The sequence below is a fragment of the Salmo salar genome, chromosome 06 (assembly GCF_965601325.2).
Source record: "Salmo salar chromosome 06, fSalSal1, whole genome shotgun sequence".
NCBI lineage: Eukaryota > Metazoa > Chordata > Actinopteri > Salmoniformes > Salmonidae > Salmo > Salmo salar.
In genome coordinates, this window is record NC_138296.1 from 26235889 (window position 1) to 26258666 (window position 22778).

The 22778-nt window shown below is 43.3% G+C and overlaps 1 protein-coding gene across 1 annotated transcript; it reads right to left on the reverse strand.

Annotated features, from left to right (window-relative positions):
* Positions 1–253: 253 nt before the first annotated feature.
* On the reverse strand, positions 254–22474 carry LOC123743403 (serine/threonine-protein kinase/endoribonuclease IRE1). Its single transcript, XM_045719992.2, has 14 exons — positions 22307–22474; positions 21213–21480; positions 20744–20824; positions 19465–19512; positions 19164–19226; positions 18670–18754; positions 18373–18562; positions 18183–18282; positions 17585–17784; positions 16777–16933; positions 13240–13367; positions 12646–12781; positions 12277–12347; positions 254–980 (listed from the first exon to the last, which is right to left on the reverse strand). Exons 2-14 carry the CDS (start codon positions 21469–21471, stop codon positions 774–776), a joined length of 1725 nt encoding a protein of 574 aa, XP_045575948.2. The 5' UTR covers positions 21472–21480; positions 22307–22474; the 3' UTR covers positions 254–773.
* Between the last annotated feature and the right edge of the window lie 304 nt (positions 22475–22778).

Consider the following 22778-nt stretch of genomic DNA (forward strand, 5'->3'; position numbering starts at 1 on the left):
TCCTCATTGTGGTTTTACAGACATGTTTAATACGTTTTATGTACACACTTTATTAGAATACTTATGAAATGCACATTGTTATATTTGGTAACATGCTTGTTTTCCCTATACTCCAAACCCATTCGATGCATTGAACGGATGTGGGTGGAGCAATGTCTACATAAGGGTGTCAATTAAAAACACTCAAAAGAACTCTGATGAAGGCCTTGAGGCCGATACGTAAATCTTAATAAAGAGCAGTGATACTATCAAGAGCAGTGTGCGGGTTTCTTTATTTCTCATCTTACTACACAATGATACAAAATACAAAATACAGATACAAAATAAAATAAAAACATTGTGGACCACTCAAATTGAGTTGAGGCACTAAAAGCCATTATAGTCAAACATGGTACAGGCATCATCTATAAAGCATTAAATAATCTATGGACATACATAAACAAAACAAAGTACAGTGAATAAAAGGACAACTATGCACTTATAAAGAAACGTCTCCGTTGGATGTGCCTGTGTCAGGGTCCACATTGGATCAGGAATACATTCATGCATAAAGAATGCTATTTCATACAGAATACAATAGAAAAACAGACTTTAAAAAAAGCTAAGGTCACTTTTGAATCACAACAATAAAGTACATTGACAGTACAGTGAACTGACAGTCTATCTAGTTATGGAATTGTCATTGCGTTGGTCTACATAGAAGGAATGTCTCTGGATTCAGTGCACTGCAGGTTCATGTTATGAAAACAACAATAGAAGCAAAGCCTAGAGTCTTAGGCTGTGGGTGTGTCATAGACCATCCACGCCTCTCTCAACTTGGAGTAGTATTTCTGGAAAGTCAGCTCCTCAGCACAGGTGCGCATGGCCAGGTATGTGTGCAGCAGCAGGTGGGGGAAGCGGGAGGTGAAGTAGAGCATAAAGCCTTCTGGGATTGAGCCCAACGTCTCATGGAGATCAGGAATTTCATCGTAATGGTTACTCTATGGGAAACAGCATACAATTTATAGAATGTCACGTGCACACATTTAGTGAAGCTAACAATACTGAACAAAAATATAAACGCAACATGTAAAGTGTTGGTGCCATGTCTCATGAGCTGAAATAAAAGATCCCAGAAACGTTCCATACACACAGAAATGTGTTTACATTTCTGTTAGTGTGCATTTCTCCTTGCCAAGATAATCCATCCACCTGACAGGTGTGGCATATCAAGAATCTGATTAAACAGCATGATCATTTTTTTATTTTAAATGTAACCTTTATTTAACTAGGCAAGTCAGTTAAGAACAAATTCTTATTTACCCAGGTGCTGGGGACAATAAAAGGCCACTCTAAAATGGTCAGTTATGTCACACAACATAGTGCCACAGATGTCTCAAATTGAGGGAGTGTGGTATTGACATGCTGACTGCTGGAATGTCCACCAGAGCTGTCGCCAGATAATTGAATGTTAATTTCTCAACCATAAGCTGTGTCCAACGGCGTTTTAGAGAATTTAGCAGCATGTCCAACCGGCCTCCCAACCGCAGACCACATGTAACCACACCAGCCCAGGACCTCCACATCCAGCTTTTTCACCTGTGGGATTGTCTGAGACCAGCCACCCAGACAGCTAATGAAACTGAGCAGTATTTCTGTCTGTAATAACATCCTCTTGTGGGGAAAAACTAATTCTCATTGGCTGAGCCTGGCTCCCCAGTGGTTGGGCCTTTCTCCCAAGTGGGTGGGCCTATGCCCTCCCAGGCCCACCCATGGCTGCGCCCCTGTCCAGTCATGTAAAACCCATAGATTAGGGCCAAATTCATTTATTTCAATTGACTGATTTGCTTATATGAACTGTAACAGTAAAATCATTGACATTTTTGCATGTTGTGTTTATTTTTGTTCAGTATATTAAAATTAGGCTCTAGTCACACAAATAAATATGTCTATATGTTATGTATTTGATGAATTCTGATAACAATCTTAATTTTTTCAATAATGAAATAAGCATTAATGTTACCAGTTACTACTAATACCAATATAGTGTTTCATTCGAGTAGCAGCACCTTAGAGACTGCTGCCCTATGTACATAGTCAATGAACACTGGTCACTTTAATGTTTACATACTGTTTTACCAACTTCATATGTATATACTGTACTCTAGTCAAGGCTCATTCTATATAACTACTGCTGTACACACATTTTCTATTCAAATACTGTCCATACTGTCTGTACACACCGTTATATACACCGTGCACAAAAAATTAAGAACACCTTCCTAATATTGAGTTGCAGTGTGTCTTGTTTGCAATGAAACTATCCCTGTTTGTAAATAATTAAATCTGAGATGTCATTAGGAATCTGAGCATGGTACTTTCAAAAGTTAGGCCTACCATTCCATCCCAGGCCTACAGACGCAGAAAAAAAGTATGCTTTAACTGCTGGCTGATCTTCTTCCTTGGCTTAACCCAATGAGAGAAGGTCACAAGGTCTTCACTAAAAGCTGTCGGGGTTTATAAATGTTATATTGTTCAGAAAGCGAATAGGTTAATCAATTGATAGTGACAGAATTAGATTACATCCCAAGCAAAGTACATTTTTTGTCTCCTCGGCTATAGAAGGTTGTAGCTCTTCCTCAATGTCAAAGAAACAAACAATGATACAGTGCCTTGCGAAAGTATTCACCCCCTTTGTAACGTTCGTCGTAAGGAGTAGAGCGTGGTACGTGTTCATATTTCTATTTTATTAAACTCAGAACATGAAATCAAAACAACAAACAAAGAAAAACTAACGTCACGTTCTGCAGGCTTCACTGAGCTGAACAAAAACAAGATCTCACACTGAAGGAGGGAAAAAGGGCTGCCTAAGTATGATTCCCATTCAGAGACAACGATAAACAGCTGCCTCTGATTGGAAACCATACTAGGGCAATAAAGAAAAAGCCAACATAGAAATATCACACATAGAATGCCCACCTCATGTCACACCCTGACCTAACCAAACAGAGAAAAACGTCTCTCTCAGGTCAGGGTGTGACAGTACCCCCCCCCCCAAAGGTGCGGATTCCCGGCCGCAAACCTGAACCTATAGGGGAGGGTCTGGGTGGGCATCTACTCATGGCGGCGGCTCCGGTTCGGGGCATAGCCCCCACTCCGCCCGCTGATCCCTCCGCTTTTGTGCCGCCGGAGGAACCAGACCGTGGATCATCGCCAGAAGCTCCGAACCGTGGATCGTCGCTGGATGAACCGGACCGTAGATCATCGCCGGAGGTTCTGGACTGCAGACCGCCGCTGGAGACTCTGGACTGCAGACCGCCGCTGGAGACTCTGGACTGCAGATCGCCGCTGGAGACTCTGGACTGCAGATCGCCGCTGGAGACTCTGGACTGCAGATCGGCGCTGGAGACTCTGGACTGCAGACCGCCACTGGAGACCCTGGACTGCAGACCGTCGTTGAAGGTTCCGGACTGTGGACTGTCTCAGGAGGTTCCGGACTGTGGGCCGTCTCAGGAGGTTCCGGACTGTGGGCCGTCTCAGGTGGTTCCAGACTGTAGGCCGTCTCAGGAGGTTCCGGACTGGGGACCGTCGCTGCAGGCGCCATGCCATGGATCATCACTGCAGGCTCCGCGCCATGGATCACCACTGGAGGCTTTGTGCCATGGATCATCACTGGAGGCTCCGGGCCATGGATTATCACTGGAGGCTCTGGGCCATGGATCATCACTACAGGCTTCGTGCCATGGATCATCACTACAGGCTTTGTGCCATGGATCATCACTGGAGGCTTCGGACCATGGATCATCACTGGAGGCTTCTTACGTGGAGCCGGAACAGGTCTCACCGGACTGGGGAATGTCGCTGGAGGCTCCGACTGGGGGACGTCGCCGGAAGCTCTGGACTGGGAACTGTCGCCGGAAGCTCTGGACTGGGAACTGTCTCCGGAAGCTCTGGACTGGGAAGGCGCACCGGAGGCCTGGTGCGTGGGGCTGGCACAGGTGGCGTCAGACTGGTGACACGCACCTCAGGGCAAGTGCGAGGAGCAGGCACAGGGCGTACCAGGCTGGATAGACTCACTGGAGGCCTGGTACGTGGGGCAGGCACAGAGCGCACCGGGCTGTGAATGCGCACTGGCGGCACAGTGCGCATCACCGCATAACACGGTGCTTGCTCAGTCACTTGCTCCCCACGGTAAGCACGAGGAGTTGACTCAGGTCTCCAACCTGACTCTGCCAATCTCCCCGTGTGCCCCCCCCAAAAAAATGTTTGGGGGGCTGCCTCTCGTGCTTCCCTCATTGCCGTGCTCTCGCTGCCTCCACCTGTTCCCATGGGAGGCGCTTTTCTCCTGCCCCTAATTCCTCCGAAGCCCTGGATATACTCCTCCTCATCTCCTCAATAGACCAGGATGCCATTACCTCCTGGGTGTCTTCCCAGGTCCATTGCTCCGGACTACTCTGCTTGGTCTCTTGGTGGTGGGATCTTCTGTAATGTTCGTCGTAAGGAGTAGACCAAGGTGCAGTGTGGTACGTGTTCATATTTCTATTTTATTAAACTCAGAACACGAAATCAAAACAACAAACAATGAAAACGAACGTCACGTTCTGCAGGCTTTACTGAGCTGAACAAAAACAAGATCTCACACTGAAGGAGGGAAAAAGGGCTGCCTAAGTATGATTCCCAATCAGAGACAACGACAGACAGCTGCCTCTGATTGGAAACCATACTAGGCCAATCAAAGAAAAAGACAACATAGAAATATCACACATAGAATGCCCACCCCATGTCACACCCTGACCTTTACCAAACAGAGAAAAACGGCTCTCTCAGGTCAGGGCGTGACACCCTTGGTGTTTTTACTATTTTGTTGCATTACAACCTGTAATTTAAATATATCTTTATTTGGATTTCATGTAATTGACAAACAAAATAGTCAAAATTGGTGAAGTGAAATGAAAAAAATAACTTCTTTCAAAAAATAAAAAAGTGGTGCGTGCATATGTATTCACCCTCTTTGGTATGAAGCCCCTAAATAAGATCTGCTGCAACCAATTACCTTCATAATTAGTTAAATAAAGTTCACCTGTGTGCAATCTAGTGTCACATGATCTCAGTATATATACACACACCTGTTCTGAAAGGCCCCAGAGTCTGCAACACCACTAAGCAAAGGGAACCACCAAGCAAGCGGCACTATGATGACCAAGGAGCTCTCCAAACAGGTCAAGAACAAAGTTGTGGAGAAGTACAGATCAGGGTGGGGTTATAAAAAAAATATCCGTAACTTTGAACATTCCACGGAGCACCATTAAATACAGTATTTTTAATAGTGGAAAGAATATGGCACCACAACAAACCTGCCAAGAGAGGGCTGCCCAACAAAACTCACAGACCAGGCAAGGAGGGCATTGATCAGAGAGGCAACAAAGAGACCAAAGATAACCCTGAAGGAGCTGCAAAGCTTCACAGCGAAGATTGGAGTCCATAGCATCCCTTTCCATAGCACCACTTTAAGCCGTACACTCCACAGAGTTGGGCTTTACAGAAGAGTGGCCAGAAAAAAGCCATTGCTTAAAGAAAAAAATAAGTAAACACATTTGGTGTTCACCAAAAGGCATGTGGGAGACTCCCCAAACATATGGAAGAAGGTACTCTGGTCAGATGAGACTAAAATTGAGCTTTTTGGCCATCATGGAAAATGCTGTCTGGCGCAAACCCAACACCTCTCATCACCCCGAGAACCCTATCCCCACAGTGAAGCATGGTGGTGTCAGCATCATGCTGTGGGGATGTTTTTCCATCGGCAGACACTGGGAAACTGGTTAGAATTGAATGAATGATGGATGGTGCTAAATACATGGAAATTCTTGAGGGAAACCAGTTTCAGTCTTCCAGAGATTTGAGACTGGGACAGAGGTTCACCTTCCTGCAGGACAATGACCCTAAGCATACTGCTAAAGCAACACTCGAGTGGTTTCAAGGGTAACATTTAAATGTCTTGGAATGGCCTAGTCAAAGCCCAGACCTCAATCCAATTGAGATTCTGTGGTATGACTTAAAGATTGCTGTACACCAGCGGAACTCATCCAACTTGAAGGAGCTGGAGCAGTTTTGCCTTGAACAATCGGCAAAATCCCAGTGGCTAGATGGGCAAAGCTTATAGAGACATACCCGAAGAGACTTGCAGCTGTAATTGCTACAAAAGGTGGCTCTACAAAGTATTGACTTTGGGGGGTGAATAGTTATGCATGCTCAAGTTCTGTTTTTGTCTTATTTGTGTGTTTCGCAAGAAAGAATATTTTGCATCTTCAAAGTGGTAGGCATGTGTAAACCAAATGATACAACCCCCCCAAAAATCTATTTTAATTCCAGGTTGTAAGGCAACAAAATAGGAAAAATGCCAAGGGGGTGAATACTTTTGCAAGCCACTGTATCCCCATATGCATCGGAGTCTTTCTCTGGTATTTTACAGCTTGTTTCTAGCATTAAAAAAGCATGGACCAAAGCGTGTTATAGATCACTTTATAAATCAGATCCTTTTTTATTTTCTTCAAAATCTTAAGCTAACAAGGGGTAGGCTTGTGTTTTTTTCCATTTTTTTTCCCACAAAAGCAGGCCTATGGCATACCCTCTCATACACCCCCCGCCCCCTCCCCAATTCCAGTCTTGGTTTTTGCGCAGATGTGCGAGTGACTTTTGAATTTTAACAATAAAGTTACGAAAATGCTCGTCTCAACCTTGATTCAGTGTCATTTTGATTATTCCTGCTCTGCTTGGTATAGTGGGCTATCAAAAAATCTGAAAAAGAAAATGCAGGTCATGCAAAATAATGTAATCAGTTATATGTTGAATGTCCCCCCTAGGATCCATATAGGGGTACAGGAGTTCCGGGAGGTGAGCTTGTTACCTTTGAAGTCCAGAGTGGACCAACTTAAACTGCATCATATGTTCGACATCTTAAATGATCATGCCCCAGGTTACATGAAAAAACACATTGATATGGTCTATAACCAACAGAGTCACAATACCAGAGCTAGTGTTATGTCTTGTAAAGTCCCAAGAGTAAATTGTACTGCGAAGAACACGTTTTTTTCCATACAGGCATTTGTCTATGGAACAGCCTTCCCTTGGAGATCAAGCTTTCAAAAGCAGGAAAAGGTTGTCATTTGCACAAGGTTGTCTAAGTAAGGGAAACCCCACCACTGCTCCTTGTGCCCACTACAGCTGGTCAGGTGTATTTATTTGAAGGATCAGTATGATGTGCAATTAATAGATTATTAAAGTGACTATGCATAGATGACAGAGACTAGCAGTGGTGTAAAGAGGGGGGGCAATGCAAATAGTCTGCGTAGCCATTTGACTAGATGTTCAGGAGTCTTATGGCTTGGGGGTAGAAGCTGTTTAGAAGCCTCTTGGACCTAGACTTGGCGCTCCGGTACCGCTTGCCGTGTAATAGCAGAGAGAACAGTCTGACTAGGGTGGCTGGAGTCTTTGACAATTTTTAGGGCCTTCCTCTGACACCGCCTGGTATAAAGGTTCTGGATGGCAGGAAGCTTGGCCCCAGTGATGTACTGGGCCGTTCACACTACCCTCTGTAGTGCCTTGCGGTCGGAGGCCGAGCAGTTGCCATACCAGGTAGTGATGCAACCAGTCAGGATGCTCTCGATGGTGCAGCTGTAGAACCTTTTGAGGATCTGAGGACCCATGCCAAATCTTTTCAGTCTCCTGAGGGGGAATAGGTTTTGTTGTGCCCTCTTCACAACTGTCTTGGTATGCTTGGACCATGTTAGTTTGTTGGTGATGTGGACACCAAGGAACTTGAAGTTCTCAACCTGCTCTACTGCAGCCCCGTCGATGAGAATGGGGCATGCTCGGTCCTCTTTTTCCTGTAGTCCACAAGTCATCTCCTTTGTCTTGATCAAGTTGAGAGAGAGGTTGTTGTCCTGGCACCACACGGCCAGGTCTCTGACCTTCTCCCTATAGGCTGGGAAATTCGGCAAATGTAATGATGGTGTTGGAGTTGTGCCTGGCTGTGCAGTCATGAGTGAACAGGGAGTACAGGAGGGGACTGAGCACGCACCCCCGAGGGGCCCCTGTGTTGAGGATCAGCGTGGCGGATGTGTTGTTACCTACCCTTACCACCTGGGGGCGGCCCGTCAGGAAGTCCAGGATCCAGTTGCAGAGGGAGGTGTTTAGTCCCAGGGTCCTTAGCTTATTGATAAGCTTTGAGGGCACTATGGTGTTGAACGCTGAGCTGTAGTCAATGAATAGCATTCTCAAGTGATATCCTCTGGGTCCACATTGTGCATTTTGTTGTATTTGTCTGTTGCCAAAAATAAATTCAATTCAATGAGCTGTCCATTTCCGATTGATTGTGCCGCTGCTTCAAGTTTCAGCACCACAATGTAAGTTACTAGAATCTGGCTTATTGTGACGTCAATAAGTCTGATAAATAGGCCTACATCATGGGCAAGGAACATATTGTTTTGAATAAAATCAAATAAAATCAAATGTATTTATATAGCCCTTCGTACATCAGCTGATATCTCAAAGTGCTGTACAGAAACCCAGCCTAAAACCCCAAACAGCAAGCAATGCATGTGAAAGAAGGACGGTGGCTAGGAAAAACTCCCTAGGAAAAACTCCCTAGAAAGGCCAAAAACCTAGGAAGAAACCTAGAGAGGAACCAGGCTATGAGGGGTGGCCAGTCCTCTTCTGGCTGTGCCGGGTGGATATTATAACGGAACATGGTCAAGATGTTAAAATCAATTATAGTATTAGAAAGCTATCAAAGTTGGCCTCCGGTCCTCCTTCTCATATTCGCTCTCTCCTTCTCAAACTGAACAGAACATAGGCTAGGTGTCACGACCGTCAAATAAATCATTGGACCAATGGCGCAGCGTGAGTACAGTTCCACATTTTAATTATGGTGAAACTTCAAAACAACAAAGATCTAACGATCGTGCAATACTAAGCACACATAGGCACTAAACCAAAACAATATCCCACAATGCAGGTGGTAACACACTAAGTATGATCCCCAATTAGAGGTAACGATTATCAGCTGCCTCTAATTGAGAACCATACACATACACCAACATAGAAATAAAATAGCTAGAAACTACCCTAGTCACGCTCTGACCTAAAACACCATAGAGAACCCCGAAGGCTCCGGCCATGGAGCGGGACTGGACGCCGTGCCTGGACTGAGCACCGGAGCAGAAGAAGGCTCCGGCCATGGAGCGGGACTGGACACCGTGCCTGGACTGGGCACCGGCGCAGAGGAAGGCTCCGGCCATGGAGCGGAACTGGACGCCGTGCCTGGACTGAGCACCGGAGCAGAGGAAGGCTCCGGCCATGTAGCGGAACTGGACGCCGTGCCTAGAGTGGGAACCAGCGCAGAGGAAGGCTCCGGCCATGGAGCGGGACTGGACGCCGTGCCTGGACTGGGCACCGATGCAAAGGAAGGCTCCGGCCACGGAGCGGGACTGGACCCTGTGCCTGGACTGGGCACTGGCACAGTGGACCATCACTGGAGGCTCCGGACCGTGGACCGTCACTGGAGGCTCTGAACTGTGAACCGTCGCTGGAAGATCTGGACTGTGAACCGTCGCTGAAGGTTCCGGGCTGTAGACCATCGATGGAGACTCCGGACTGTACACATGCACTGGTGGACGAGTGCGGGGAGCCGGCACAGGTTTCACCGGACTGATGATACACTCCTCAGGGCGAGTGCTGGGAGCCGGCACAGGACGTACCGGGCTGGGAAGGCGCACTGGAGGCCTGGTGCGTGGAGCCGGCACAGGTTTCACTGGACTGATGACACGCTCCTCAGGGCGAGTGCGGGGAGCCGGCACAGGACGTACCGGGCTGGGAAGGCGCACTGGAGGCCTGGTGCGTGGAGCCGGCACAGGTTTCACTGGACTGATGACACGCTCCTCAGGCTGAGTGCTGGGAGCCGGCACAGGACTTACCAGGCTGGGAAGGCGCACTGGAGGCCTGGTGCGTGGAGCTGGCACAGGTTTCACAGGACTGATGATACGCTCCTCAAAACACCTGCGCTGCAGCATACTCCTAGCCAACATCTATCTCCGATATCCCTCCTCACACTGCTCCATCAACTCCCAGGCGGTCTCTGGCTCTCTCCTCGGCTCGGCCGACCGCCCCTTGAGCCCCCCCCCAAAAAAATCTTGGGGTTTCCCTTGGGTTGTTTGTGGCCACGGACCCCGGCGTCGTCGCTGTCCTCCTTTACTCCTCGGCGACTCCCGCTTAGGAAGGGTCTCACATCCACCCAGTATCTCCTCCCATGTCCAACTCTCCTTTACCTCCTGGGCACGATGCTTGGTCCTGTAATGGTTGGATATTCTGTCACGACCGTCGAATAAATAATTGGACCAAGGCGCAGCGTGAGTAGAGTTCCACATTTTAATTATGGTGAAACTTCAAAACAACAAAGATCTAACGATTGTGCACTACTTAGCACACATAGGCAATAAACCAAAACAATATCCCACAAAGCAGGTGGGAAAAAGGACACACTAAGTATGATCCCCAATTAGAGGTAACGATTATCAGCTGCCTCTAATTGAGAACCATACACATACACCAACATAGAAATAAAATAACTAGAAACCCCCCAAGTCACACTCTGACCTAAAACACTATAGAGAACCCGAGGGCTCTCTCTGGTCAGGGCGTGACACTAAGCCTAATCACCAAATATTCGGAAAAAGCTTTTGACAAGTTTTTGATCAGCAAGAGCAGAGCAGACCAGGGCTCAGGGTTGGAATATCCATTGCAGTGTGTAATGCTGCCTAGTTTTATTTACACCATCCCAGCAGCTATCATAGAAATATAACTTTGCCCTGTGCTTCGCCAAGCATGCACTTTGTAGCCGATAGGCTATGGATCATTTGATTGAGACCACACTAAATAGCCTATAGGCACACTTGATATTGCATGCCCAGTGGAGAATCAGGGATGAGGGTCGGCGTCGAGCACACAGTGATATAAAGGTATATTGCCTGATATAGCCTGATAAACATCTGGCTCATGGGACAGCCCTTTTCTACTGTTACGAATAAAACCCCCACCTGAAGAAATCCTCTTGAGAACATGCGTACCTCGGTCACAGAGAGGGCAAAGGTTTGAGTAGGGACCATAAAAACCTCAGTATAAGCTAAGGTTGTAATAGTTGTTGAATTCCTAACCAAACCACGTGGAGCATTGGCTGCACGGCTGGAAATGGTTAAACTCTGAGACTATCGATCCCGACAGAATAAGAGCCAATATTCTATACTAATTACTAGTCTGCAGCTAGAAATTATGTCAACCTGGAATGCGAAAACCGCCAACCGCCGAAACATCTATTCTATAAGAACATTTCTGAATGGTACTCTGACGTATCCATTCTAACCATTGAATACTTCAGGAAAGCAGAGAGAGAGATGCGCGGATGAACTTTCCAACAGAAAGACGGACGATTCCAACAGAGATCATCACGACACACTGAGCGTAAATATATATTGATTGCAATTATTCCCGAATGAATGAGCGTTCATGTGCAAAGGATTAGCATTTAAATTCATATAATTATCAACTGTATAGTGACTCTTTTGTCTTTCGCGCCCTTCTCAGTCCACACCCACACTTCCCTTTGTCCACCAAGCCGTCATATCGGCTTGGCCCACTAGGGAACCTCCCCTATCATGTCCTTGCAACCATATCTAGTGTTTGTTTGTTTGTGCATTTCTGTGATTATTTAGTTAGTTAGTAAATAAATGATTACGACAATTGGTGTATGGATGATTCATAGTAAAGGCTGGGTTTGTGCAGATAACCAACAGTTTACAATGTTTGGAATGAGACTAACGTGAGGTAAAGAATAATTCATTAGTTAGAAGACTAATTGATCAGATATTAAAATATCTGAAGAGTTATATTAGGAAAAGTATAACTTTGTAATCTGAAGATTTTCCTTGGTGCCCCAAATTCCTAGTTAATTACATTTACATGATTAGTTTAATCACTTTATAATAACTACAGAGAATTGATTTGATAAAATAGTCTTCAATTTAATGATGCCAAAGACACGACACCCTCCTCCATTTTCCTCCGGGTACCCATTATGTAAATGTGGATCCTTCCCTAAGCATTTCACTGCACCTGCAATAACATCTGCAAAATTTGCACGAGACCAGTAACATTTTATTCGATAATATACAACTACTAGAATAATATAATACATATCATATCAATAGATATGATGTAATACATTGCCAATGGACAGAATAAACTTACCTTGTTTCTTATGGCCCGTAGAAGACTTACAACAGAGACCTCTTTATATGCCCCTTTGCGTTTTTTTAGATCTGCAGAGGAAGGAGTGACAGCCAGTAAGCAAACAATAACTACATATATAGTATAGCAATAATTTATCTGGAATTATGTCATCATAAGAGGCTATCATTTTGTGATTCCACCAAGAAAGGAGATGTTGCTGTAGCCTGGTCCAGATCTGTTTTAGCCAACACCTCTGTCAATCATTGTCATGCCAGTCATGGTGCTCTTGAGTTGGACCAGGCTAAAGTGGCTGTGATATACAGTACTTCAAATATATTAAGGCCTCACAGTCTGTTGGTGTTCAAATACTGATCCTCAGACACTAACTTTCTTGCAGATCTTTAGTGATGTGTTCCATCCAGTTCCCCTTGACCACTTTTTCTGCCTCTGACTCCAGCTGATTGATGATTGAGTCATCCAACCGCTTCAGCTTTGACTGTGCATCAATCCAATCACTCACATCCTATATGGGAAAACAAGGCTTTAATTACTCAAATATGTAATTTATTAACTTCTAGCTTTGTAGCCAATAGAGTCATTGATTACGAGCCTGAGTACCTGACTGACTGTTTTTGCTCCACTGTATTCCAGTTTAATATAAAGAAACAATTTCAGCTTGCCAGGAAAAAAGAGACTTCATGAACATTCTCTGAAGAGCTACGGGCTATTTTAACCAATGGTTAAAGATGATCCATTGTCTGACAAACTTGGTATCCATAATGTTCTCATCAATGACAAGGACAAACATCTTCAATGGAGATTCCAGAAAGACAGACAGCTAGAAGGAGGGCTATAGTATTGCCTCTTGTAGTTATATTTACTGTATCCCCATTGTAGTTATTGTGGTGAGCTTTCTTCAGGGAATAAAATGGCTTGATTTTCTTTTATATCTAGATGTGACCAATTCTAATTGACTAACACCTTGAGGAACTTCAGCTGTTGCTCCAGGCTCCAGAAGAAAGGGTGATTGAGCACAGTCTCAGCAGAAGGCCTCCTCTGCTGCTCCTTCGTCACCATATATTTGATCAGGTGTTCAGCCACGATGTCCTCTGGGATAGACAAGACCAAACATATTCACCATGAGGGGGTTTAAAACTTAAAATCTGACACAAGAAACTAAATGTGTGTAAATTACATTTTATAAGCAACATGGAGGTCCAGGAGACTCGAGCTCCATCCCTGATGACTTTGTCTCCTACTTCACCTCCCGCTTCCCCCACCTGCTGCTGCACACCTACCTCGCCATGTGTTCCTTTGCTGAGGAGCTGACTTTCCAAGATTACTACCTCGAGTCCAACACGAGACTTAGACGGCAGAAGAGAACACACCCAGAGCCTGACGTGACGACAACAAGCCAACAACTAAAAGAATGTGACCATAGTGTGATGTCAGGCGCTCCGTTGAGAAGTACTCCATCCCACACCAGCAAACCTCCAATCTATGTCAGTACACTGTATTGTCACAGTTCTTTTTACTGTTTACATGAACAATATTGGTTTGTCTGAAGAAGAAGCAATCACTTTCACCTGTATGCAGATGACACTGTTGTGTATGCTATTTCCCCGATGGCTGACCAGGTTCTGTCAGAGCTTTAATCTGCCTTTATTTCCTTGCAGAAAGCCTTTATTAAACTGAAATTGGTACTTAATGCAGGTAAAACCAAGTATATGTTATATTCCAAATGACATAAAAATGTATCTGATGATTTATGCATAAGTACATTGGATGGTGCCCTCATTGTTTGTGTCCCCACTTATAAATATCTACAGTATTTGCAGAGTTAGCTCCAGGTAAATGTTTTAAATGTCTGTTTAAACTACTAGCACATGACTCGGACCCCCATGCATACCCAACAAGACATGCCACAAGAGGTCTTTTCACAATCCCCAAGTCCAGAACAGACTATGGGAGGCGCACAGTACTACATAGAGCCATGACTACATGGAACTCTATTCCTCATCAGGTAACTGATGCAAGCAGTAGAATACGATTTTCTTTAAACAGATAAAAATACACCTATTGGAACAGCGGGGACAGTGAAGAGACACACACACACACACACACACACACACACACACACACACACACACACACACACACACACACACACACACACACACACACGGCAACCCAGACTATTTGCATTGCCCCCCCTCTTTTACACCGCTGCTACTCTGTTATCATCTATGCATAGTCTCTAATAACTCTACCTACATGTACATATTACCTCAACTTACCGGTGCCCCCGCACATTAACTCTGTACCCCCCTGTATATAGTCTCGCTATTGTTATTTTACTGCTGCTCTTTAATTACCTGTTTCTTATTCTTATCCATATTTTTTTCAAACGGCATTGTTGGTTAGGGGCTCGTAAGTAAGCATTTCATTGTAAGGTCTACACCTGTTGTATTCGGCGCATGTGACTAATACAATTTGATCACACGTACTCTACACACACATCGATTTTGTATTGTAGATATGTGGTAGAGTAGTGGCATGAGGGCACACACAATGTGTTGTGAAAAGTGTTATGAAATGTAATGTAATATTTTAAATTGTGTATATACTGTGCATTTGGAAAGTATTCAGACCCCTTCCCTTTTTCCACATTTTGTTACGTTATAGTCTTACTTTAAAATGGATTAAATAAAAAATAAACCTACAGACAATACCCCATAATGACAAAGCGAAATCACGTTTATAAATGTTTGCAAATGTAAAAAATAAATAATTTACATAATATTTAGACCCTTTATGAGACTCAAAACTTAACTCAGTTGCATTCTGTTTTAATTGATCATCCTTGAGATGTTTCTACAACTTGATTGGAGTCCATCTGTGGCAAATTAAATTGATTGGACATGATTTGGAAAGGCACACACCTAGCATATAAGGCCCACATCTATATCAGGTCCCACAGTTGACACTGCACGTCAGAGCAAAAACCAAGCCACGAGGTTGAAGGAACTGTCCGTAGAGCGCCGAGACAGGATTGTGTCAAGGCACAGATCTGGGGAAGGGTACCAAAAAATGTCTGAAACATTTACAGTCCCCAAGAATACAGTGGCCTCCATCATTCTTAAATGGGCCGCCCAGCCAAACTGAGCAATCGGCGGAGAAGGCCCTTGGTCAGGGAGGCGATCAAGAACCAGATGGTCACTCTGACAGAGCTCCAGAGTTCCTCTGTGGAGATGGGATAACCATCCAGAAGGACAACCATCTCTGAAGCACTCCACCAATCAGGCCTTTATGGTAGAGTGGCCAGACGGAAGTCACTCCTCAGTAAAAGGCACATGACAGCCTGCTTGGAGTTTGCCAAAAGGCACCTAAAGACTCTCAGACCATGAGAAACAAGATTCTCTGGTCTGATGAAACCAAGATTGAACTATTTGGCCTGAATGCCAAGCGTCACATCTAGAGGAAACCTGCCACCATCTCTACAGTGAAGCATAGTGGTGGCAGCATCATGCTGTGGGGAAGTTTTTCAGCAGAAGGGACTGGGAGACTAGTCAGGATCGAGGGAAAGATGAACAGAGCAAAGTACAGAGAGATCCTTGATGAAAACCTGATCCAGAGTGCTCAGGACCTCAGACTGGGATGAAGGTTTACCTTCCAACAGGACAATGACCCTAAGCACACAGCCATGACAACACAGGAGTGGCTTCGGGACAAGTCTGTTCTTGAGTGGCCCAGCCAGAGCACGGACTTGAACCCAATCGAACATCTCTGCAGAGACCTGAAAATAGTTGTGCAGCGACTCTCCCCATCCAACCAGACAGAGCTTAAGAGGATCTGCAGAGAAAAATGGGAGAAACTCCCCAAATACAGGTGTGCCAAGTTTGTGGTGTCATACCCAAGAAGACTCGTGGCTGTAATCGCTGCCAAAGGTGCTTCAACATAGTAATGAGTAAATGGTCCATATTTATGTAAATGTATTATTTCCGTTTTTATTTTTAAAACATTTGCAAACATTTCAAAAAAACAGTTTTTGTTTTGTCATTATGGGGTGTGGATTGTGGATTATATATATTTTTAAATCAATTTTAGAATAAGGCTGTAGCGAAACATAATGTGGAAAAAGTCAAGGGGTCTGAATACTTTCCAAATGCACTGTATCTGCCTTTGTTGCTGGACCCTAGTAAAAGTAGCTGCTTCCTTGGCAGCAGCTAATGGAGATCCTTAATACAAAATTATGTAGGTAATGTTTGGTTATTTAAAAACATTGTGACTAAAGTATTTCCTATAGCTATTGGATGATTTCACAGAATAAAAACCCAGTTGCAATCATTAATGAGGAATATATTTTCTTTTCAAACATGACTTCTAAAGATACAAGACACTGTTACAAAACCCATTTGTCTTTACTGTGAATTAGTTACTATTCAGAAAAGGGGAAATCAGTCAGATCAGAGTGCATGACCTGCAGTGTGAACTGCAGAGAAGAAGCTGTGGCCTTACCGTGTTTGTCTCCTTGTAATCCTACGAGGCTGAATTGTCCTTGTCTGATATTAATGGCAACATCAAATTCATCTTCCATATCTCCAAAGGGATGTTCTCCTCCTGTTAAAACATAGTAAAACACACAGCCGGCAGAGAAGATGTCCACAGCACTGGTCTGTAGAGGAAGACACAGAGGTGCCTTAATCAGCCCAGATAATATACTTTATTATTATAAAATCACCACAAATGACCAATATACTGTACATCCAACTCAACTACACTCTTAGAAGAAAAGGTGCTATACAAATTAGAACCTAAAAGGGTTATTCGGCTGTCCCCGTAGGAGAACTCTTTGAATAACCCTTTTTGGTTCCAGGTAGAACCCTCTGTGGAAAGGGTTCTACATGAAACCAAAATAGTTCTACTTGGAACCAAAAGGTTTTAGGTTCTAGATAGCACCTTTTTTTCTAAGCGTGTATACTACTACAACTGCTATGATCCACTTCCGTAGTATAAAGTAAAGTGAAGATAAGGAAATATTGATAATATACAATATTATTATTGATAATCCAATGATTGAAGCAAGATTTGGTTGGGGGGCAGCACCCCCGCCTCGCATGCAAAACATGTTAGTGGCCCCCCTCGTGGCAGAGGCAAGAAAAATGTGCAGCTTTAAATTATATTTACTACTTTCCCGCAGTTCTACACATTTTGTCATGGGATGGAGTCTTTTTTGCAGTTTAAGTAGACATGTCGCTTATGCCTAGAAACACCACTGAATAAAGGAATGATAAATTAGTTATCAAAACTGCAAAGGGCCACTTACAGGGTTGTTTTTGCTGTCTTTTTTCAGGACCTCTGGGGCATTCCAGCCCACGGTTCCCATGGCTCCTGAACTCATGCTGTAGCTTTGTCTGCCCATTTCCAACTTCTTAGCCATCCCAAAATCTGTGATCTTGACAATGACTTGGCCATGGTGGTCTGGGATAGAAAACAGGATGTTGTTGGGCTTCACATCTCTGTGAACTGGGGAGAAAATATTAGGCAGATCAGTCACCAAAACTGCTCTACTGTGTCACTTTAAATTTCATTAGTCTTGAATTTCATTTTATATACGATTTTCATTGAAAGCATGTTGTATTCTCTGAACACTACCTATACTGTGCACTTTATTGCTGCTGAGAGTATATTGAGAAGGGGCAAGTAGAAGTAACAGGAGGCTGCAGAGGGGAAAACAGCTTATAACAATGGCTCGGGCCGGCGCAAATGGAATGGCATCAAACATCTGGAAACCATGTTTGATGTATTTGATACCATTCCACTCCAGTTATTACCAAGAGCCCATTCTTCTCAATTAAGGTGCCACCAACCTCCTGTGTGTAGAAGATGACTGAGTGGACGGAGGAGCATAATCTGATTATTACCTATTTTGAGAGAGTGCAGATGTGCCAGTCCTCGCATCGTCTGTTTTAACACTTCCACAGGCTGTAGTCCATGGCGATTAAAATTATTGTCCTTCACATACTGAAAGAGGAGACAAAAACATTAACTGGGAGTGAGTTAAACTGTCAGGGAGAAAAGGGGGATGGGGAGGGTGGGGTAGTGAGGTTGCACCTCCTTCAGTGATGCAGCACACAGCTCAATGGCAATGTTCTGGTGCTGCCCATCCTTCTCAGTCCAGAAGTATCGGACCACATTTACATGACTGTCCACCTCAAGAAGCAGCTGGACCTCCCGTTCTGCTAATTTCAAGAAGTTTACAAGAATCCTCTTCACAGCCACAGAACGGTCACCTAACGTACCCCTAGGGGGCAGAGAAGGGTAAAGGAAGTTACTAAACTCAAAAGGTGTTTTGTAAAGGCACAAAAACAGATTACACCCATTACACCAATTATGTAACAATTGTCTTACTTGTACACAATGGTTCCATCTGCACCATGTCCCAGAATTTGATTGATGTCATACGTTAACATTACATCTTTATTTGATTTCGTATCTGAAACAGAGGAAACCAACAGCCCATTGAGAATATAATGGTCAGTTACAGGCTGCATATTTTTTGTCTGACATCACAATCACTATAAAAGCAGTTTGATATTTTTCAATAACTCCATTGCCTTCCCCCAGAGGCCAGAACAAATGTTAAATTCTAGTTATATGCCAGTAAGCCTGGTCTGTTTCCCTACTAAGAGGGGGAAAGAGTCAATTACCCAGTTCGCAGACTGATTCATGAAATTATTCTGCTTTTATCAATTAACATAATCTGTGAGGAGTTTTGAAATTGGACATATGTTGCTTACATGCCATTGTAAATTGGGAACCAAAAAGGGGAATACTCTCTGATCAATTCGATTTTTAGTTGCTTCAGTGGTTTTAACAAGCATGTCAAATAGTTGGAAGCTCACCAAGTTCAGCTGATTGTCTTCCAGTCCCAGGCGATGTATTAGAGGCAGGAGGTAATGCATGACCTATGAGTGGATAACATCATGCATATATATCAAACACAGTCTTGTAATTTAGAACGACAGATACTGTATATCACAATGGTGGATATATAACATCAACGTTATACATATAAAACACTATCAGGCTTTGGTGCATGTTTACTCCTATTTAACTGTCAATACATTTAAGTCTAAAGAGGACAGGAGATAAAAAATTATACAATACAAGACCTGGCTGAAGATATCTCCATAACTTCATTACCTTCCAATGAAGTGCTCTCTGAAGAAGACGCAATACTAAAACCATCTTCTAGATCTCCAACAGGGCCCCCAAGAGAGAGAGGGAGAGAGGAGACACAACAAATGGATAATCAGACACACTGAATTATACAATTTTAAAGGGCATGTCTATACATTACATGGGGTCTTAAAACTGGGGTCTGCACCCCCCCTAGGTGTCCATGCATGTACTGCAGGTGGTCCACAACAATATTTTTAAACAAAGTGGATTTTATCAAATCAATATTGCTAGTAATAATAAACTAAATGTACATTGCGTGACCACAATATGAAAGAGGTGAATGTTACTTATCATGTCAACTTTATTTCTCAACTCCTAAAATTAATCAAATTACACTCATTTGAGTCCAGGTGAGTCTCATGAGGTACAGGTGTGTGTAATGATGGTGACAGGTGTGTGTAATAATGGGTAAACTGGTGACAACGAGAGGAGGAGCGGGAGTAGACATGACAATGGTGGTGGATCTTTGATGTTATGGGGCTATTTTGCTTCCACTGGTCCTGAGGCCCTTAAGATCAACGGCATCATGAACTTTACAAAGTACCAGGACATTTTAGCCAAAAACCTGGTTGCCTCTGTCAGGAGGCTGAAACTTCCCGCAAGACAATAACCCCAAGCACTAATCAAAATCAATTGACCACAAAATCAACATTGTGCAATTGCCATCTCAATCTCCTGTGGTTTGAATTGAAGAAGGTAGTCCATAAGAGCAGGCAAAGGATATCAAGGATCTGGAAAGGTTTTGAATGGAGGAATGATCTAATATCTCTCCCAACGTGTTCTCCAATCTCATAAAACATTTTAGATAAAGGCTCAGTGTAATTATCCTCGCAAGGGGGGGGGGGCAAGATTATTGAAAACAGGGGTGCCAATCATTTTGACCCCTATCTTTTTTAGATTTATTTTGTATCACTTGTTAAAAATGTATATTTCTCTAAACAATTGTATTAGAATAAAATAATACAATTTCCTCCTTTTTTTAAACTTACCATATAGCTCAGTATTTGTATTGTTTATTTTATATTATATTATATTTTTATATTATATAGTATTGTTGTCTTTTTTGCTAATCTTTATCAAGATTTGCAAATAATGATCAATCTGACTGCATATAACGCACAAAATCATGTCATTGAGAACTACCATATCCACAATGGTGGATATATACCGTACCATTTTATTATTGCCAATAAAGATAAGCCTAAAGAGGACTGGAGAGAGAAATGATAAAATACAACACCTGGCTGAAAATGTCCTGTAGATCTCCCTGAAGAAGATGCTCCCATGTTAAAACCATCTCCTAGAGCTCCAACAGGGCCATCTAGGGGGAGAGAGAGCAAGAGAGACACAGAGAGATGGTAAATAAAATATTATAGCAGAATATGGTAGATGTATCACTTGTTGACTCAAAGTAAGTTACTGTAAATACAACTCTTAAAAAGTTTACTTTGAGATAAGCTTTCTAATTCTACAAGATAAATAATGATATTTCATAATTTCCCTAAAAAGAGGTGGCAGGTAGCCTAGTGGTTAAGTGTGTCAGGCCCGTAACTAAAAGGTTGCTGGTTCAAATCCTCAAGCTGACTAGGTGAAACATGTGTCTGTGCCCTTTAGCAAGGCACTTAACCCTAGTTGCTCTGGATAAGAGTGTCTGCTAAAATGTAAAAAGATAGATAGTAAGCAAAGACTGTATGTCTCATCACACTTACATTTATTATTTAACGTGTCAGCTAATTGGTTCTGGTTCATCTTCCTCAGGATCTCCAGTGTAATCTTCACAGCATCCTCAGGTTGGTAGGTCCCCACCATCTTACTGATAGTGTCCTCTCTGTCAGCGTACTCCAGCTGGCTCATTGGGATGCATTGAGGGAAACCTTCCACGCCTTGATGAAGGTACCATATAAATGTTTTCAGCTCTGCTTTGCCCAAATCATTCAGAGTGGCCAGCAGCAGCTCAGGAACAGCCATTGTTGGTCACTGAGAATAAGACATGGAGGCTGTTAGCCCTCGGCCACGTGCAGTGGGAACGCAGCTTTGTAGATCATTGAGGATAAGACATGGAGGAAGTTATCTGTAATAGACTTTAGATAAACCGCAGCAAACATGCCCACCAACTTGTTACTATCATACATATTTTTACAAGAAAAACTGTTACGTTTCTCATATGTCACATGCAGATCATATTATTTTAGGGCATCACACAGCAGAACAGGCTGGGGTAGACTGGCCCGTGTTGGGCTGACATGGGCTTGCTGTGTATGCTTTTAGAAGCTTTGCTAGGAAGCATGGACTTGATGTTTCACTTCCACTCTTGCCAGAGCTTTATTCATATTTACTGTACATTGACTATAATAGTTTGTTGTACTCCCTATAAAGACAATGTACTTCTTTATTTAAATCACCAGAAAACAATGTTCACACTGAAAATAGTACCATACACTAAACTTCACAAGCACAACTGATAAGGAAGTCTACGATACACTAACCAAACTTTACTTAGTGCCTCCGTCTTTTATACTCTCACTAAACTACTTTCATCAATGTTTACATTTTGTCTCGAGATCTATTTTTGGTTCATGTTATGCGCTCTCATGAGGTTTCCTGCTCAAAACTACTCATTTCCTGACTACACCCAGTAAACATCAAGTTGAATCCTGTCCTATGAGTGTTTTCCTCATCATTTCATATCGTTATTTCATTACACACAACATATCCTCCTTGATCTTAACCCTTCTAAAAGTTTCAACCTTTTCCAAATCACAGTGTATACTATATCTATACAAACTAAAGCCATACTACTTACGGGATAGGATATTCTTCTGCTCTTGCTGATGTTGAGACAGCTTATACCCAAGTGGGATGAGTTAGAGGCGTGTCTGATAAGTTCAGGTCTACCAGTACCATGCAGGGTGTGATTTACTGTGGAAAGGGAATGGAGAATGTAGAGAAGTCATAAGCCCTTAATCTAAACAAGGAAGGTAGAAACACAGTATGAGAGAAAACAGATGTACACTACAGATGTACAGTACGTTATAGAGTAGCTACTGTACATAAACAGCTGGCCCCTAATTAAATGAAAAAAAGTAACCAGAATAAGACAATAACAAAAGTTTATATGGGCAATGTAAAAAGTTTGACAATTATTATACAGTTTAGTTTATTTATTTCACTCAGTAGGCCTACACTGTACTGTAGAGTGAATAACACGACTCCAAACCTGCATTCCTGCAGAACCAGTAGATTGAAGATTTTTATTTATCACACAAAAGTGATAT